The following is an 18,562-nucleotide window of genomic DNA, read 5'->3' on the forward strand; positions in this document are numbered from 1 at the left end:
CTCCCGCCCCCTGGTCAATTATTTATGACCCATCACCATATAATATGTCTCCTTCCTTCATGAGCCGTTCCTCAGAGTGTGAAAATAAATAAAACTCCTGCAAATAATCCAGAGTTGCTAAAACAGAAGCCGTGAAAATAGCTTAAGTCCTCAAATTGTCTAGTCATTTTGTCAGTCCATTAAAATGTACTTTTAAGTCCTCTGTCCTTCTCTGAGACTTTGTAACAGTGGCCTTGTGTAGACTGCATAGTCTAGGATCCATGCCCTACAAAAATTACATAAGGGCAAAAAACTGCTACATTTCCTTAACAGTCCTGAGTCTAGGGGTGGTGCGCACTGCCGCCGCCCTATCTGATAAGTTTTTTTTCCCCCATTACAAAAATGAGTTGTCCCAAGTATAGTCCCTCCTGTTGGCAGTACTGTAGCTTCTTTGTATCTGCCTTGTATCTTTTGGGAGCCAGCAATTACAATAATGTAACAGAATCCCTCCTGTACTGATGTTTATTTTCACTACATCCCAACCGATCATCCACATACTGGATGATTTGTGCCAAGTACCTTACTTCAATGTAATCTGTACAGGGGTCACAGCTCTCAGTAACCCAACATCGTGTGGATTAACAGTCCATAATTGTGCTGGCACATATCCCATGTCCTCCTCAAAAATAAAAACATCCGAGTTACTACTGCCATCAGGGGGCACTGTACCTCCCTATGGTGCACCATGAACAGGGGATGCAGAATCCCAAAATAATCTCCCCACTTTGTTGACTGTCCTCAAATAACTCCTTATCCGTCAGTTCCTTTAAATACACTGTCGGGTATATATATAATATTGTGTGCTACTCACACCAGTCCTGGTCTTTTCCAATCAGGACTACTCTTTTTCTGACACTACTTGTCCTTGCAAATCTAATGACAACATTGTCACTGCCATCATCTCGGGTGGCACCATGGATCGGAAAATAAAATCTGTAGGTACTTGCCAACGCTGTCACAATTTGAGGCACTGCATTTACTAATATCTTAATACCATAACAAAACAAAAAAAATGATATATATATATATATATATATCTGGGACCACAGGAACCCCATGTACTACTGACTCAATTGCTATTGCATTGATTATTACCATTGCTTGAGTTACATACATCCCTGGAGTGGAACACACTACCCCATGATCTGTGAATTATACAGTTATATTTATTTTACTGAGCAGATCCCTACCCAACAAGTTCACAGGGGAACTGACTATAACAAGGGCTCATACTAACTCCCCTCCCACTTTTATATCCAGCTCCTCAGTCTATGGAACTTAGAAATAGCCCCAGAGAATCCCTGCATATAAAGAGTTTTTACCTGATAATGGAAAGTTCCCTTCCATGGTGCATGATTTGGTTGCACCGGAATTTACCATAAATATATATTGCCGGTTTCCTATTTCCTCTTCCACCAAGGGCTCCTCTTCAGGGTCTGCGGTTATCAATAGGACAGGACATGCACATGCTTTCTGTGGGCTGTCCTAATCAGAATATGTATTTGTCCTGGGGAATGAAAAAGGGCCACCCCCGTCATTGTAACTCCTTGGAATGGGGCACCTGATCCCCCTGCCATTCTGTTAAACTGTGTTCCCTCACCCTGCTGTAGTTGTTGCCCATGTTGCCCTTGCCTGTCGGCCCCATAAGGAAACTGATTTTGACCCCCTCGCCAAATTTCTGTTGTCTCCTTCCTTAAGGCCCTTCGAACCCCTGCCCTGAAGGTGATGGCCCATAATTAAATCTCATCCCAGGCTAGTTCCTGCATTCCCTTGCGAAATGCCCCCATTTCCTGCAACACCAGCACTGTGATGGTCGCAATCCTCCTCCCCGAGGCCCTATCCTCCCAAAGCTTCTTGCTCCTCGAAATCCTCCTTTTCCCCTTGGTACTCCTTCATATTGCCACTGTGGGTTGGGGTACTGTATTCCCCCCAACCCCATTGACCCCGTCCTCCTTCGCCCCATAGTGCCGCAATTGTGTCCTTTCCCCCTGAGCTGGTGCTTCACTGGTGCTTGAACGACAAGCTTATTTAGTTTCTTTTCCACTCATTTTGACTTGTCAATTTGCTGCTTCTGGGCTGTCTCCCTGTCCTGCTCCTTAATTCTCTTACAATTGTGGACTATTATACTTTGTATCTCTGTCCACCCTTTGGTTTGAATTCCCACAAATGTATCGATTGCCTTCTGGACCTCTTTTGGTAGTCCCCTCTTTACAATACAATAGAAAAATGGAACCGTCTCAACTCTCCACATTTCCTATAACTTAAGAATAAAACTAACTGGGTTCTCATCCTCACCCATTGTGTACTGCATTAAAGAATGCAAGTATGGGGTATCTGGGTACATCCCTTCGTAGGGCATCCCATGCCCTTGCCCTTACCTCATCAAAGGCTTCTCCATCAAGGCTTCTCCATCATGTCCATTATCTGCAAGAGTTAACCCAGCCCTTGCCCATATGTCCCCGGCCTGGTGCCCAACTAAGGTGACCAGTACATTCTTAAAGTCTCCTACTGCTAAGGCTACCCCTGCTGTTTGTTTTTCAAATTCATAGAAGATCCATTTACTATCACCGTCTCTAAGCTGGGGGAGAGTTTTAGTCACATTATTTTTGTCCTTTTGAGGCCAAAACACATACTGCATTATCCCTACTCCTTTATGTATTAGAGGCATCTGCATTTTGTTTTCTACCCCTTTAGTATTCTTCTTATCTTGAACTACCATGATTAAATCTCATCTATTTCTTGGTCTGTCCCTCCCCACTGCCTCTTGTAGCCGGGACGGGTTTCTCGCCACCTCCTCTCCTTGATCTCCTTCTTGCCCTACCTCTTCATTATTTCTACCACCTTGATCTTCCCCTCCATTATACCTTGCTTGTTCTACTTCTTGTCCCAGGACTGTCCATACACTCTGTCCATCATCTTTTTCAACACAAACATTTCTTATTGCCCAAGGGTTTAACGAAACAAAAAATCTCCTGGATTCCAATCCCCTATTTTCTGCACCGGTAGCCTTATTTCTGGTGATACTTCTTTCTGTTCTTGTAAGCTGACCAACCTTTCCTGCAATGCTCTTAGCTCATTGTCAATGTCTACTTGTGGACCCTCTGGGTACACTAATGCTACGGGCAAATTAGAGCTTGTGGAGGAGTTATATTGAGGTGCAAAAGCTCTTGAGTCACCCCTCCTAGTTGGTAATCCTGCTAATCCTGTTGACACTCTCTACCTCTGGAGGCTTATAGACTGGGTTTTTATACCCCACTACAGGTTTAGGTGTTACGGGGTATATCCCCTTACACTGGATCTCTTTTTCACCTTCCTGATCTCCTATATCCTCAACTAATTTACAGAGATCTAGAATCTTGTTCCCTTCATATTTTGCTGCTACAAAGATGGACATTTTTTCTAGCATGTTTCTATTATGGGAGCCCTGCTCTGGCCAGGAGCAGGACGTCCCCCCTTTGTTTCTACTATCATTTGTTTATTTATTCCGTCACAACACAGTGGCAGAACCCTATGCATGTGTTTTATTGGAGTTCCTTCCTACATAATATTGCGTGCGTCCCTAATGCTTCACTTAAACCCTACTGCTATGCTGCACCTGCTTCAAAAATATAGATCAACCCACTTTTTCCCACCCTTTTTTACACTTTCTTCACTTTGATTTCACCCACACACACCACGACACATCCACATTCCTTCCTTCCCACAAAAGACAGCAAGAGAAAATATACAAAAAAAAAAAAAAAGACTACCATCCATGCCCATTCCTTATACCGAGACACTACGTAATACCACTTATTGCTTTTACCATCATTAAGAAGACCAATGTGTGGTACTACCTTCTCAACCTGTTTATAGCGGCTGAGGATCCCTTCCCCCCCCCCAGTCCTTATAAGCTGGGGATCCCTTTCCTTCCCATTATAAAAAGTAGAAAAACAGAAATACGTGACAATTGCAATACATAACCCACCTCTTATCCAATCTACTCCTCAACACATCACCTGAAATCCAATCTATCCTATCGAATCTTATTCCTTATCACCAAAAGTCCTATTTTACACTATATTACCAATACTACATCACCAAAAAGTCCTATTCCATCTATTCCACTGACCTCGTACATCACCATACCATATCTTTCACATCACCATAACAAACACATACATTTTCCCATTTTGTTATCACCTGCAAGAGTATGCTCATGTGGGTGTTTTTTCACTTGAGTTTCCCTCTGTTTCGAAGTCCCCATGCCTGTTGTTCTGGAGCCACGCCCCACTCCAGTGAGCAGAAAGGCTTTCTTTTAAAATGGCTTCTACTAAAGTCGTTCAGGATACATGGGTTTTTTGAGTTAGGAGTCTGATCACTACAGTTGGGCGTGGCTGAACTGCCTAGGGCTTCGCAAAGTACAGGGGAAGTAACTAAGTAACACGTCGGGCCATCCCCACTGAAAGCGAACCCCAATTTACAGGGTCACCCCTTAAATATTTTTGGGGTACCCCCTGATCACCCTCAAATCAGAGTAAATGCACCCCTCTAGGGAATTAAGTGAAAACAAGACTAATCTTTACAGATCATGACGATTGGGGAAATGGCAGAGGACTCTGCCATTTCTGGTCAGCATTGTGTCATCCGTCGCTGGCTCCCAGGTCCTGAAGACTGATGCTGGGCCTGGGGCTTAAATACTCTTGACTTGGTCACTGGATACCAGCAGAGCTCCTCCAAAATTGTCTTTCTTGACATAGAAGGGATGCTGCAGAGTCTCCAGGGTGCATGGCCAGGTTCCGTTTGGGACAAGCTACATAACATTATGCTGCATATGCAGGAATACATTGCTGCTCTTGTTTAGCATAATTTACTATGTTATAAACATTCATACATAAAACACATCTCCCCGCCATTATCTCAGCACTTACTCCATAAAATGATATATGATCTGGTTCAGTAATTCCTACAATATGGGCTTGTGTCCCCGCAATAAGGGCCCACGCGCAGCCTGGTCGCATGGTGATGTCGACACTGTTTTCCTTTGGGGCGGCTGGACGCGTTTTGGGCGGAATACGTGGTGTGCATGGGTGTCCTATGCTCACCGTTGCCTATGCTCAACTGACTAATAGAGCGCCACAAATGCGCCGACCACTTTGGGAGACGCTGGCTATTTATAGGGTACAGCAGGTAGGATGTTTATTTGTATAGCTACCTGTAGGAGGTGGGTGGCCGCCTCAACCTCATTAACGTTCCTTTGCATATGCTGCACAGTGCCGATGTTACCAGAACACAGAGGAACACATACACATGTGTGTACTTGCACAACGAACAAACGTCCTCTCCCACACGCATTGATGGGTGGTGGACAACATGCGGACATGCAGAGCCTGCTGGCATTGTACAGATACCTCCATTGCCATTGTGGATAGGCCGGGCAGCTGCGGTGTCCATAGGAGACCTACTTTTTTCTTAATTGCGGTCATTGCAATGAGGACCGTGTGCCGCTGAGTCAGAATGGCATTTCAGCATAAGAACAATACCACACATACACTCAACAACATTTTCATTATTAACGTTTACTTTTACACACCATTAGGAAAGGGAAGGGGTAGCAGAAGTGGATACTTATTGTGGGGAAATGGGGGATGTGCACAAATTGGTTGTGAGGGGAGGAAGAGATTGACGCATCACTGTAACGTCTCCCATCACACGGATTTTGAGGGGATGGCGAGCTCTGACATGGGGAAGGAGTACACGTGCAGGTGTGCCAGTTCTGTTTCATTTTATCCAAAATATATCTTTGTACGCAAACTTTAAGGTGGCACATTTGTTGACCAATTTATCCACTTTGGCTTCCAGGCTGTCCATTTTCCTATACACAGAGTTTCTTTCCTTTCCTATGCCCATATACTGTTGTGGAAGGGTTGCCGCTTGTACTGCCATGATTTCCTTTCCAATACGTTCTTTTACTGAAAAGAAAATGCGTTTGGTGTACATGCAGCAATATATATTACATATTTTATGGTTCACACTACTGTGAGTACCAATGGGGTTACTATTAAGTCATTGCGTCATGAGGGAAATTTTCTTCCTGCCACTCTAAGGTGCTTGACTTTGTGATGTCATCTTTGATGTCATGGGTGTTATTACTGGTAGCGCGAGGTATGGTTGCTTAGCTTGCCATAAATGGTGAATTTCAGGGGGTTTCGGTTTTACCTGTAACCATAACGTCCCTGTAACAACATTTGTCCATTGAATTGCGTAGGTTTTTAGTAGTGCAACTTAACCATAACATCCCTTTAACAAAGTTTTTTGTCAGTGAAATATATATATATTTGTATAGAATCTTAATTCAACGTTATTTCATTTTGGCATCTGCACGATTGAGGTTTGAGTTGCTGCAATCACCTTGCACCATTCCTGAGAGTAAAGTTTGCCCTCAGCCCATGTTGCTACAGAAGGTAAAAGGAGGTATACATGTCGGCTGTGTCCATCTTACCTTTGTGAATGGGATCACTGCTGGTTTTATTGGTAGCGTCGTGGGGCCGAGTAGACAGTTTAGCCACTACTCATCCCTGTACTCCTGGAGAGCACTAGTCATTGCATCAAATTAGCAGGGATCTAGATAAACCACGTTAGTCCATAAGGGATTCATATTGGCCTGTGGTCAAATTTCAGTCCAAGTCTTTATTAATACAATAGAAAGCAAGATGTGCATTTCTTATCTGTGTTAATAGGTAAGCATGTGCTGTTAACTATATATGATGGCAGGTAAGGACCAGCCCCAATGTTATCATTCGGGAGGAGGAAGGGGAGGCCAAGACAAAGGAAATCACGATGGATGAGGTGCTGTGATCCAACGTTAACAGATGAGTGTTCTTGCCTTTCTGATGGGGTAAGAGGCTTAGCTACTACATACTAGCATGAAGAATACAATTCATACAAGATACAGCATTTCTTTTTTGCTGATTATATTAAGAACATAAAAAAGACCTACTAAAAATATATAAAATTCTGGATTACCTTTAAAAGTGAATATTGAGCAATTAATCCAAAAGGGCCCGTCAGATATTCATCCCAAACGATTGCCTGAAAGAACACCAATAAATGAATATATTGCAATGTGATAAACCACAGAAAATATATGAAAAACTTTAAGAGAATGAAAATACCCCAATAAGAATGGCCTCAACTATACGGGCTATCCTATCCAAGAACACACATTTTTTATTTCTTAAATTAGTTTCCTGTCATCTGTATTTAGATGTTCAACAAATAAGTGTGTGCAACACATAAAACACCACATAAAACAGTTGACAAAGTATAAGTGATTGCACACAAAAATATTTAGTTTAATGCTAAAGATCTTTTTGGGGATTGCACACAGTACAAACACATAGCAACTACAAGTCACTGTCCAGCAATGAGTTATAGACACAAACATCACAGAACACTGCAATGATTATATATCGATATATGGCCCAGCAATTTATATCCTTGGTTAAGAGTGTGTTAAGGTGATCAGATTTAACAACAAAAACCCTGAAATTCAGATTTAACGCAACAAAGCCCCTGAAATTCAGCAATCACATTTTGAGAGCTCTGCCTTTTGTTAAATTTGGTTGAGGTTCTCTCACAACCTTTTGTGCTTTTATGTTTATCGCTCCCTGTTTCAACAGAAACAAGAAAGGGCAATCTAGATATGGACCCCTTACAGAGAATCAGCTGCACCACACTTTGGTCAATAAGGGAGAAACGTATGACTGGGGTTGCTTTTTGTACTCTTGTTCACACAGAAGAGGATATTTTAGCTTTTGGTCGTACTTTATTGATGAAGTCTCACTTTCATTTGTGATACACACACCATAGCACTACACAACAGTGTTAGAAATACATAAATATCAGAGAGGAGACAAAGAACAGGACCTAACAAATTAAACACACACACCATCACAGAACAGATGCTAGCATTGACATAAACATCATAAACCAACTGCGAGCAATGTACTGCGGGACCTCTAATAGTACAGTACACACAAAAGACCGCCGAGGACGTTCAAAGAGATACACGCTGTGGGACACTGCCCTACAATGACATATCTATAAATATACGTACGTGGCATAAACAAGCAAATACGTAGATAACCCGGTCAGCGACACTCAGTTACCCAAAGATATAAATGGCATAGTGCTCAGCATTGGGACTGCAGTCAGGGAAAGTGCCAGGGCTCTTTACAGCAGGATCCTCCTTTACTCTCACCTTGGTGCCAGCACACTTATCCAGGAACTCCCGCAGCTCTTTCCGTACAGCCTCTCGAAGTACGTTCAGATTTACCCTACCGTAAGATAAGTGAGCCGCCATCTCCTACTACACAGGCAATGACAGCTCACGTGACCGCCATGTCACATGACTTCTGCAAGGGCTTGGTAGGCGTTACTCCAATAAGAACCAATCGTAATGTGACGGCCATCTTTAACTGTACTCCATTTGTAATAGACGGAGTCAAATCTTTCGTTTCCTTAAATACTGCTTCGAGAGAAGGTAGAGTGATGATAATCGATGTTTTGGTTTAGTGTATTCCAATTACTAGACTTATTTTAGGAAGGGGGTGGGGGATCGGGCATGCTGACTTCAAAATGTTAACCAAATGTTTTTCTTTTAATTCTGGAACGTGTCCTACATTTAACGTGAGAAAAGTAAAACTAACATTTTCAGACGGAAAAGTATGAGTGGAAATCATACTTTCACGCATCGAGTGGGGAAATTTGAGAGCGCAACATGCTAATGTAAAATCATGACTGCACACAGGAACGGGATGTTACAGAGTGATGCACACCCCTATACATGCCAACGCTCCCGATTTTCATCAAAAATGTTGCTCATTTTTACTTTCTCCCTCCTAAAATAATTGTAACCTTAATTCAATCCAATGGGAAAATTCCCTTATCTCCCTCCCAGCTGTGGCAAAATGTTGGCATGTATGCACCCCGTATGTATGCACGAGCCACAACGAGGGTCGCGCATGCGCCATGAATAAAGGGGACCCCGTGTGAGGCAGTTGCCGCCGGGAGCCCGTAACAGTAAGACGTGTCCGTGGCTTCTCTCATAGCTCTCAACCATTTGTGTCGCAAAGGCGGGTGAAAACACCCGATTTTATTTTTGGCAGGTGAGAGGCCCATTGACATGAATGGGCGTGCAGGAGGCTTGGCGGGTTAGTCAGCTGTTTACAAGGCGGGTGACACCCGCCAAAAGCGTGAGAGTTGAGAGCTATGGCTTCTCTTCAGGCACGGAGGCTCTGTTCATACATGCCAACATTATGAGGCACCTTAGTGGGAGATTTCACGAGAGCATTCGGGAGAAATTAATTACCAGATAGGAATGCATTGGGGTTAGCATGAGTTTAGTTGGGAGAACAAGAAAAATAGCAATATTTTGCTATATTTTTCATTTCCAAATCGGGAGTCTCCTGCCTAAATCGGGAGAGTTGGCATGTCTGCCTGTTACTGGGAGGTCCACGGGGCATATGAAAACACAATATTGGCAACGAGGACGGGCCTGAGTGGGGAGAGAAAATATCACGATCGCAACATCTGATCTCCATGAAATTTTCTCGGTGCTCACTAGACGCTGTCACCTACACGGCACATGCGGGCCGCCATTTTGTAAATTAATGGTAGCGGCCCCTCATGGGGTGCTCGTGCATTTTCAGCAATTTTTGGATACACCACAGTTGTTTCTCCACAAATGGCTGTGGATTCTTGTGCAAGCTGTGCACATGTGTGATTTATGTGCTGCACATTCAGCCTGAGGAAGGATTTGAGGACCTTCACCCCATTCCCACTGCAGTGGGTCCACTGGACATTACTCCCTCACTGGGGTCATTTTTCTTTGCTGCCATCGCCGCAGAGTCTACGCTACTGGTGCTGACTTGCAGCCTCTGTACAGAGGGAGGTGCCTGTGCGGTCTGCAGCCATGGAAGAGCAAGTGGACACCGGTGCACAAGCTCCACCCCTTCGGAGACAACAAGGTACATAGGCACCCATGCCAGAGATCGACATGTCACGTCCACCGTCCAAATTGGGGCCCAAATGGCTCCTATGTGTCAAAAAGTTGGAGATGTACTTCAGGGCCACGGGAGAGACGGAAGACAATCCCAAGGTTGCGACTCTGTTGTATGCCGCCAGTTCCGAGGTGCATTGCATATTTGAATCACTGAACTCTCCGGCTACCACATACCTGGAGGTCAAAAATTCCCTCAAGGAACACTTTCTGCCCCTAGCCAATCAGGATTTTGACAGGTTCATAATGTGCAGCGAGAGACAGTCTGGGAGGAAACACTGGACCAATTCTGCGGGAGGCTTCGACATCTGGCCAGCATGTGTCAGTGGGAAAATGAGGAGGGGATGGTGCGGAACCAACTCATCCAGGGATGCAGCTCTGGGAAGCTCATGCACCAGGTACTCCGTGAGCCAGGGCTGATTCTAGTGCAGATTCTAGACATGGGCAGAGCGTATCAACTGGTGGAGAGCAGAGGAGCGAGAATGGACACAGCTGTCCAGCCAGGGAAAGGTGAGGAGGCCTACGCCATTGGTTGCCCAGCAACAAATGCACCCCAGAGACCGAGATGGGCCCAGCGAAGACCAGAGTCATCTCAGAAGCCCGGCCTGCCCCAACCATGTCAGTATTGCGGCTACGACGTATGCCAATGACTGCCCAGCAAAATTAAGGCTGTGTGGGCGCTGTGGCACGACAGGACATTTTGCTAGGGTATTCAGAGCAGCCAACCCTGTGGCGGTCTCGCGAGGGCCGGCAAGGGCCGGCAGTAATGGCCCGTGAAAACAAAATGGTGTGGCCGCCATTGAACAAGGGATGCAAGATCTTGAACTGGCCGAGGAGGATGAAGAGGTGTTCTTCGTCTCGAATATTATCTTTGGCTCGAGGAAACGATGGCAGCCCACCTGTGTGGTGGAAATTGGTGAAACCCACACCCCAGTGCTGATAGACACAGGAGCATCTTTGTGCGTAATGGCCGCTAGACATTATGAGGCGCTGCCAGGTCCACCAACGCTCGATGAGACAAAGGCCAGGATATACACTTTTGGGGCAATAAACCCCTTCCCCTGCAAGGGGTGTTCACCACGTCAGTCACTCACGGCCAACACTCCATCAAGGCCAAACTTTTCATAACAGAAGTCAGTCCATACTCTTTGCTAAGCTCTGCAGCGTCTGAAGCTTTGAACATTGTACATTTCGCCTTGTCAGTATATCAATGCGACGTTATTGACATTACAGAAAGGTATGCCGATTTGTTCAAAGGGATATGCAAACTGCGGGGAGAACCTATCCGCTTGCACATTGATGTGTCCGTGAGACCAACCGCATTGAAACACAGCCGGATCCCATTCCACCTGCGGGTGCGGGTAGAACAAGAACTGCATTATCTCGTTGATTTGGATATCATAGAAAGGGTGGAAGGCCCCACCCTGTGGGTGTCTACAATAGTGGTGGCGTCCAAACCCAAGCAACCCGGGGCAGTGCGCATCTGCGTGGACATGCGCCTGCCCAACATAGCCATTAAACGGGAGCGTCACCTGACACCAACTCTCGACAATGTGGTAGGAGAACTCCAGGGAGCCAAGATATTTTCGAAACTGGGCCTTCGGTCGGGGTACCACCAGCTCGAGTTACACCCAGATTCCAGGTACATAACCACCTTCACCACACACAATGGTCTTTACCAATACAAAAGACTGAGTTTTGGAATATCTTCAGCTGCTGAAGTCTTTCAAAACGTGATTAGAGGTGCCCTTCAGGTCTAACAGGGGTACTAAATTTGAGTGACGACATTCTGGTGTACGCGTCCTCTGAAGCGGAACATGTGAAGAGACTCGAGAAGACGTTGGAGAGGATCCGAGACTTGGGGCTAACCCTCCATCGAGAGAAATGCAAGTTCTTCAAAGATAAAATTTAATTATTCGGCTTTGTTTTTCACGCAGGAGGCATTGTCATGATGCCCGCTCCCGGGGAGCCGGTTCAAGCCCTGCGTCCCCGAAAGCGGACATCCAGTCCCCAAGGAAGGACCCAGAAACTCCATATAGGGGCCCTTTGGACAGTGTCCTGGTGCCTATGGCGCCAGGCTCATGAAAGACATCAGTCCTGGCGCCATAGGCGCCAGGCTCATTATTGGAGTGCTTGGGTGCACTTACCTGATGCAGACCATGCTGCAGGATCCCGGCCTCCTTGAGGCCTGAAAGGAACTACTTTAACTGTGGGACTAATTTACCATCCGGGCGTGGTCGGGGAAGGATACATACCTGATTGGAGGAAGGATACATACCTGGAACTTCTTCCAAGGCTATTTAAACCCCACCCGAACAGCCATACGTGCTTCGCGTTGTTCTGCATCTAGCAGCTGGACGCTCACCGTGTCTGCTCCTGCATCCTGACTTCTGCCACGCCTGCCAGCATCCTGGATCACCTGCAAAGGAAGAGAAGAAGAGAACAGAAGAAGGAAAAGTCCTTACCTGCTAAATCCGCATCCCGGAGACATCTTGCCGACAATCCTGAAAAGGAAGACTTTTATTTAAAAGCTCATCGCGTCGATCGCTGCAGCGCCGCATTCCACTCACCTTTACAGGGCGCCTCCATGTTCAGCAGCGATCATCCGGATTCGCAGTCACGCCCCAGCGCCTAGGGAGAAAAAGACCAGAACAAAAGGTGAGAGAGAATGGAATAAGGAAAACTAAATCTCCATGTTAAGACTTACCTGTTGATTCATTCCCTCTTCATTTCGGGTCCGCGCCGCATCCTGGCATTTCCGGACCCCGGCTCCTAAGGGGAAAAAAAGACATCAGCGTTTATGAGCGAATGAAAAGACATTACCAAAAAACGCTCATTAAAGACTTACCTGATTTCTACAAGGATTTCACCTCTCATCTCGGGTTGGTGCCTGTTCCCCGGCATTCCGTACCCCGGCCCCTATGGGGAAAAAGACACTAGCATTAGTACATTAATGCATGGACACAAGGGGAACCTCTTATCAAAAAACTTACCTGGAAGCCAAGCAAGTTTGGTTCTCACCAATTCAAAAATCCAGTGAAGTAACTGGATACCAACGCGCCCCTGCATCAGAAGCAGGATGGAGAGCTCGTCCTTCCAGACCCTAAGGTGAGATGCTACGAGGAATCACAGAAGGGTTTCGAGGAGGGTGAGAGGGGAAAGTGGGAGGCCGATTGCGTTGCCCCGCAGGCAGTTAATCCCCTATTTTCGCCTACAGAAGGATACTTCTGCGAGCCAGACAAGCCAGTTTTGGGGGCCCGGTCCAGTCCGTCTTCCGAACCCTGCGCATCACCTTAGAAGAGGTCACAGCAGCGCGAACCAGGCCAGCGCTTCCGTGGGAGTCAGGTGAGCGTTACAGAATGCGAAGCCTTCCTACAAATTCCCACCCATGCGCTATGGAAAGTTCTGAGACTGATCAGTTGGCCCAATTACTGGGGGAATTACGGGCCGAAGTACATGCCGCTCGTCAAGAGACTAATGCCCTCAGGAGGGAATTAATAATATCAAAGGAAAGAACTGATGACCGGGCCAGACAGCTTTTGCAAGGTCAAGCTGGGAAAACTCCTCTACCCGGTTCCGGAGGGAACCCCGCTCCTGTGGTTTCCAGTAACCCTGTGCAGATAATCTACCTGGAAACATGCCGCTGGCCCCACCCGAACGCTTTGCTCGGGACCCCAAACGATTCGCCGTATTCATGAATCAGTGTCGTTTGCACTTCCTATGCAGACCTGGGGCCTTCCCTAATGATGAGACCAAGGTAGCCTTTGTATTGTCATATCTCAGCGGCTGCACTGCCGATTGGTCAGTTCCACTGGTTACACAAGATGACCCGATTCTCCGTGATTTTCAAAGGTTTCAAGCAAGCATGGAAAGGTTATTTGCTCGACACTCTCAGGGGCAGGTTCTGGATCACAAACCTCTATCCCTGCGACAGGGCAATCAGGACCTCCTATCCTATATTGCAACCTTTAATAGACTAATTGTGGAAACGGGATGGCCAGAGGATAAAAGAGTCACGTTGTTTTATCGAGGCCTTCGCGGAGAACTTAAAGATGTCTTGGCCCAAGTTGTAAATCCGCCCCAAGAATGCACAGAGTATATAGACTTAGTGGTCCAATTGGATCACAGACTTCAAAACAGAAAAGCAGATCGGTCCAGGTTTGAGACCCGGGTGTTGGTCAAGACCCATGCTAATCCCAAGGGAGTTGATGTCTCTGAGCCTATGCAAATTGGAGGGGTTAAAGGACCCTTAACTCAAAAGGAACGTGAAAGGAGGCAGCAGTTAAAATGATGTCTTTATTGTGGGAATTCTGGACACTTTCTACGAGATTGCCCGGCAAAACCGCCCCGAAAGGCTGTAGGAGCCGCTGATAAAAACCATGAAGACTCTGTTTCGGGAAACGACTCCGCCCCACAAGTGTAGGGGTCCACTTGCTGAGCTTGAAAACTAACTCTCAGACCTCGCATTTCATTGTGCCAGTGGTTCTCGTAGATCCAGAACAGCCTAAGCGGTTGCATGCAATAAAGGCATACATCGATAGTGGGGCTATTGGAAACTATGTGGATCGTGAATTGGTCTCTAGGATTAACCTCCCTCTCCGTCCTAAAACCAGCAAAGATGTCATCACCACAGTCGATGGAACTGAAATTGCCTCTGGACCGGTAACACATTCCACTACTGAGGTGACTCTTATTGGTCCCGATGGCCATCGGGAGGGTGTTGTGTTTGATGTAATCAAGGCTCCACAGTTTCAGGTTATTCTTGGAATCCCTTGGTTAGAGACACATAATCCTCGAATTGATTGGCGAGCTAAGAGAATAACCTTCCCGGATTGTACACAAACCTGCTACCCAGAAAACCTGAAGATTAATCTAGCATCTGTAACCTCTGCCTCCATGCAACTACCTCCGGAATACCAAGACTTTCAGGACGTCTTCCAAAAGGAACAGGCCAACACGTTACCTCCTCACAGATTGTACGATTGCCAAATCGATCTGGTGCCCGGTGCACAACCCCCTTGTAGCAGGATTTATGCCCTTACCGAACCTGAGATTCTGCATTTGAGACAATATTTGGATCAATACCTAGCTAATGGTTTTATTCGCCCGTCAAAGTCCCCGGCATCCTCGGCTTTGTTCTTCGTGCCCAAAAAAGAAGGCGACCCTAGAACTTGTATCGATTACCGCGCATTGAACCAGATAACTGTTAAAAACCATTATCCTCTGCCTCTGATCCCTGAACTCCTTGACCAGGTGAAGGACGCTTGCATATACACCAAGTTAGATCTCCGGGGGGCTTATCATCTGGTACGAGTTAAAGAAGGCGACGAATGGAAAACTGCCTTCCGTACTAAATACGGATTATTCGAGTACCAAGTGATGCCTTTCGGATTGTGTAACGCGCCGGCTGCCTTCCAATACTTCATGAATGATGTCCTTCGGAAACTCATCGATGTTTGTGTTGTCGTATATATCGATGACATTCTGGTGTACTCCTCTTCGGAATCTGATCACAGAAAACACGTCAGGGCAGTACTTGAAAAACTGCGCCAACACAAACTATTTGCTAAATTGGAGAAATGTGTTTTCCATACCACAGAAGTCGAGTTTCTAGGTTTCATCCTGACACCCAAAGGAGTCCGAATGGACTCAAGAAAGGTGGATGCCATCCTCAAATGGCCATCACCTAGCTCTGTAAATGGGGTTCAAAGCATGCTCGGCTTTGCCAATTTCTATTGCAGGTTTATCCCAGAATTTTCACGCGTGGTACAACCCATTACTGCACTCTTGAAGAAAAATAAACGGTTTGAATGGTCTGAAGAGATCCAGCAACCAACCAACTGCATCCCGTAGCATTTTGGTCCAGAAAATTCTCGACACCCGAGGTTAATTATGCAATCACGGACAAAGAACTGTTAGCCATTAAGTCCGCTTTTAAAGCCTGGCGGCATTATCTGCTTGGCGCTCGATATACCATCACAGTGATCACTGATCACCGGAATTTACAGTATTTGAAAACCGCCAAGGCTCAGTCATCACGGCAGCTCCGATGGGCTTTGTTTTTTGCTGAATTTGATTTCGTAATTACCTATCGACCTGGCTGCAAGAATGGCAAAGCAGACGCCTTATCCCAAATTGGAATGGGAGAATCTGATACAAACTCAGAACCAGTACCAATAATTCTCGAACAGAGGATTCTAGGCATGACTTTGTTACAGACGCTTGAAGACATTCAAGCCAGAGTGAAACAACTCCTGGACCCTACAACCTTACAGGAATGGATACAAAAGGGATCAGACTTTACCATAGATAATGGTTTACCTTATTTCCAAGGATGCTTATTCCTGCCACATAAGGAATTACACAAACTAGTTATTTCCGGTTATCATGATACATTAATAGAGGGACACCCCGGTATTGCCAAGACAGAGCAAAAGGTGAAACGACAATTTTGGTGGCCCTCTTGGCGAAAAGATGTTAAATCTTTTGTGACGTCCTGTGGTGTTTGCGCCCAAAATAAAAGTCAAAAGAAAAGACCAGCCGGTCTCCTTCAACCTCTAGACATACCGCCAGCACCCTGGCACACCCTATCAATGGATTTTATTACGGACCTGCCTCCTTGTTCGGGGTACAATACTATTCTGGTAATTGTGGATTTGTTTTCCAAAATGGCCCACTTTATTCCTTTGAAAGGTTTACCTTCAGCTTCTGTCCTAGCCAAAGAATTCCTCGAAAATATTGTTCGGCTACATGGATTCCCATCTATACTAATCTCTGACCGGGGAAGCCAATTCATTTCCCACTTCTGGCGCAAATGTTGTCAAATGGCGCAGATCGACGTAAGATTATCGACCAGTCACCACCCTCAGACCGATGGTCAGACCGAGAGGACAAATCAGACCCTTGAGCAGTACTTACGGTGTATGTTACAGCAATCTGAAAGCAACTGGAAAGACATTCTTTGGATAGCCGAATACGCATATAATAATTCGGTACACTCTGGAACTGGCCACAGTCCTTTTTATACTTTGTTTGGGCATCACCCTCGAACCTCAAACCTTGACTCACCTCAGAACCTCGGAATGCCTGCAGTAGAACATCTGCATTCTACAATTACCCAAGCTTTCAAAAAGGCAACTACGCATTTACAACAAGCCAAGAGAAAATACAAGGAGAATGCTGATCTACATCGGAGTGAAGAACCTCCGTATCAGATTGGGGATCAAGTGTGGTTAGCTACCCTACATTTACCACTCAAAGGGCCTTGAACGTTTAACCCAAAATATCTGGGACCTTATTCTATTACGGCAATAATTAACCCAGTGGCTGTTAAACTTGATTTACCAACTAGCATGCAAATTCACCCTGTTTTTCATGTGTCACTTCTGAAACCAGTGGTACCCGGAACCCGACTACTCAAACCTCCAGAACCTATTCTAATAGATGGGGAGCCCGAATTCGAAGTGAAGAACATTTTAGACTCAAAAATGTTTAGGTCAAAACTGTTCTACCTAATTGATTGGAAGGGGTACGGACCTCAGTAGAGGTCGTGCGAACCCAGCGACCATGTGCATGCACCTTGATTAGTCAGGAAATTCCAACGACTCTTCCCAGACAAACCAAAACCCCCAGGAGGGAACAACCTTGGGAGGGGCCTTGGGGGGAGTGCTGTCATGATGCCCGCTCCCGGGTAGCCGGTTCAAGCCCTGCGTCCCCGAAAGCGGACATCCAGTTCCCAAGGAAGGACGCAGCAACCCCATATAGGGACCCTTTGGACAGTGTCCTGGCGACTATGGCGCCAGGCTCATAAAAGACATCAGTCCTGGCGCCATAGGCGCCAGGCTCATTATGGGAGTGCTTGGGTGCACTTACCTGATGCAGACCATGCTGCAGGATCCCGGCCTCCTTGAGGCCTGAAAGGAACTACTTTACCTGTGGGACTAATTTACCATCCGGGCGTGGTCGGGGAAGGATACATACCTGATTGGAGGAAGGATACATACCTGGAACTTCTTCCAAGGCTATTTAAACCCCACCCGAACAGCCACACGTGCTTCGCGTTGTTCTGCATCTAGCAGCTGGACGCTCACCGTGTCTGCTCCTGCATCCTGACTTCTGCCACGCCTGCCAGCATCCTGGATCACCTGCAAAGGAAGAGAAGAAGAGAACAGAAAAAGGAAAAGTCCTTACCTGCTAAAGCCGCATCCCGGAGACATCTCGCCGACAATCCTGAAAAGGAAGACTTTTATTTAAAAGCTCATCGCGTCGATCGCTGCAGCACCGCATTCCACTCACCTTTACAGGGCGCCTCCATGTTCAGCAGCGATCATCCGGATTCGCAGTCACGCCCCAGCGCCAAGGGAGAAAAAGACCAGAACAAAAGGTGAGAGAGAGAAGGGAATAAGGAAAGCTAAATCTCCATGTTAAGACTTACCTGTTGATTCATTCCCTCTTCATTTCGGGTCCGCGCCGCATCCTGGC

The 18,562-nt window shown here is 46.2% G+C and overlaps 1 protein-coding gene across 1 annotated transcript in view; it reads right to left on the reverse strand.

Annotated features, from left to right (window-relative positions):
- The window catches only part of VPS33A (VPS33A core subunit of CORVET and HOPS complexes), a 285,704-nt gene extending 277,220 nt beyond the window's left edge, over positions 1–8,484 (reverse strand). Inside the window, exons 1-2 of the mRNA XM_069619602.1 lie at positions 8,282–8,484; positions 7,045–7,110 (exon numbers count right to left, since the gene is read on the reverse strand). Of these exons, the coding sequence (XP_069475703.1) occupies positions 7,045–7,110; positions 8,282–8,383 (168 nt within the window). The 5' untranslated portion in view covers positions 8,384–8,484. The remainder of the gene's footprint in view (positions 1–7,044; positions 7,111–8,281) is intronic.
- Positions 8,485–18,562: the final 10,078 nt, after the last annotated feature.

Source organism: Ambystoma mexicanum, chromosome 10 (genome assembly GCF_040938575.1).
Source record: "Ambystoma mexicanum isolate Mex_15411 chromosome 10, UKY_AmexF1_1, whole genome shotgun sequence".
Taxonomy (NCBI): domain Eukaryota; kingdom Metazoa; phylum Chordata; class Amphibia; order Caudata; family Ambystomatidae; genus Ambystoma; species Ambystoma mexicanum.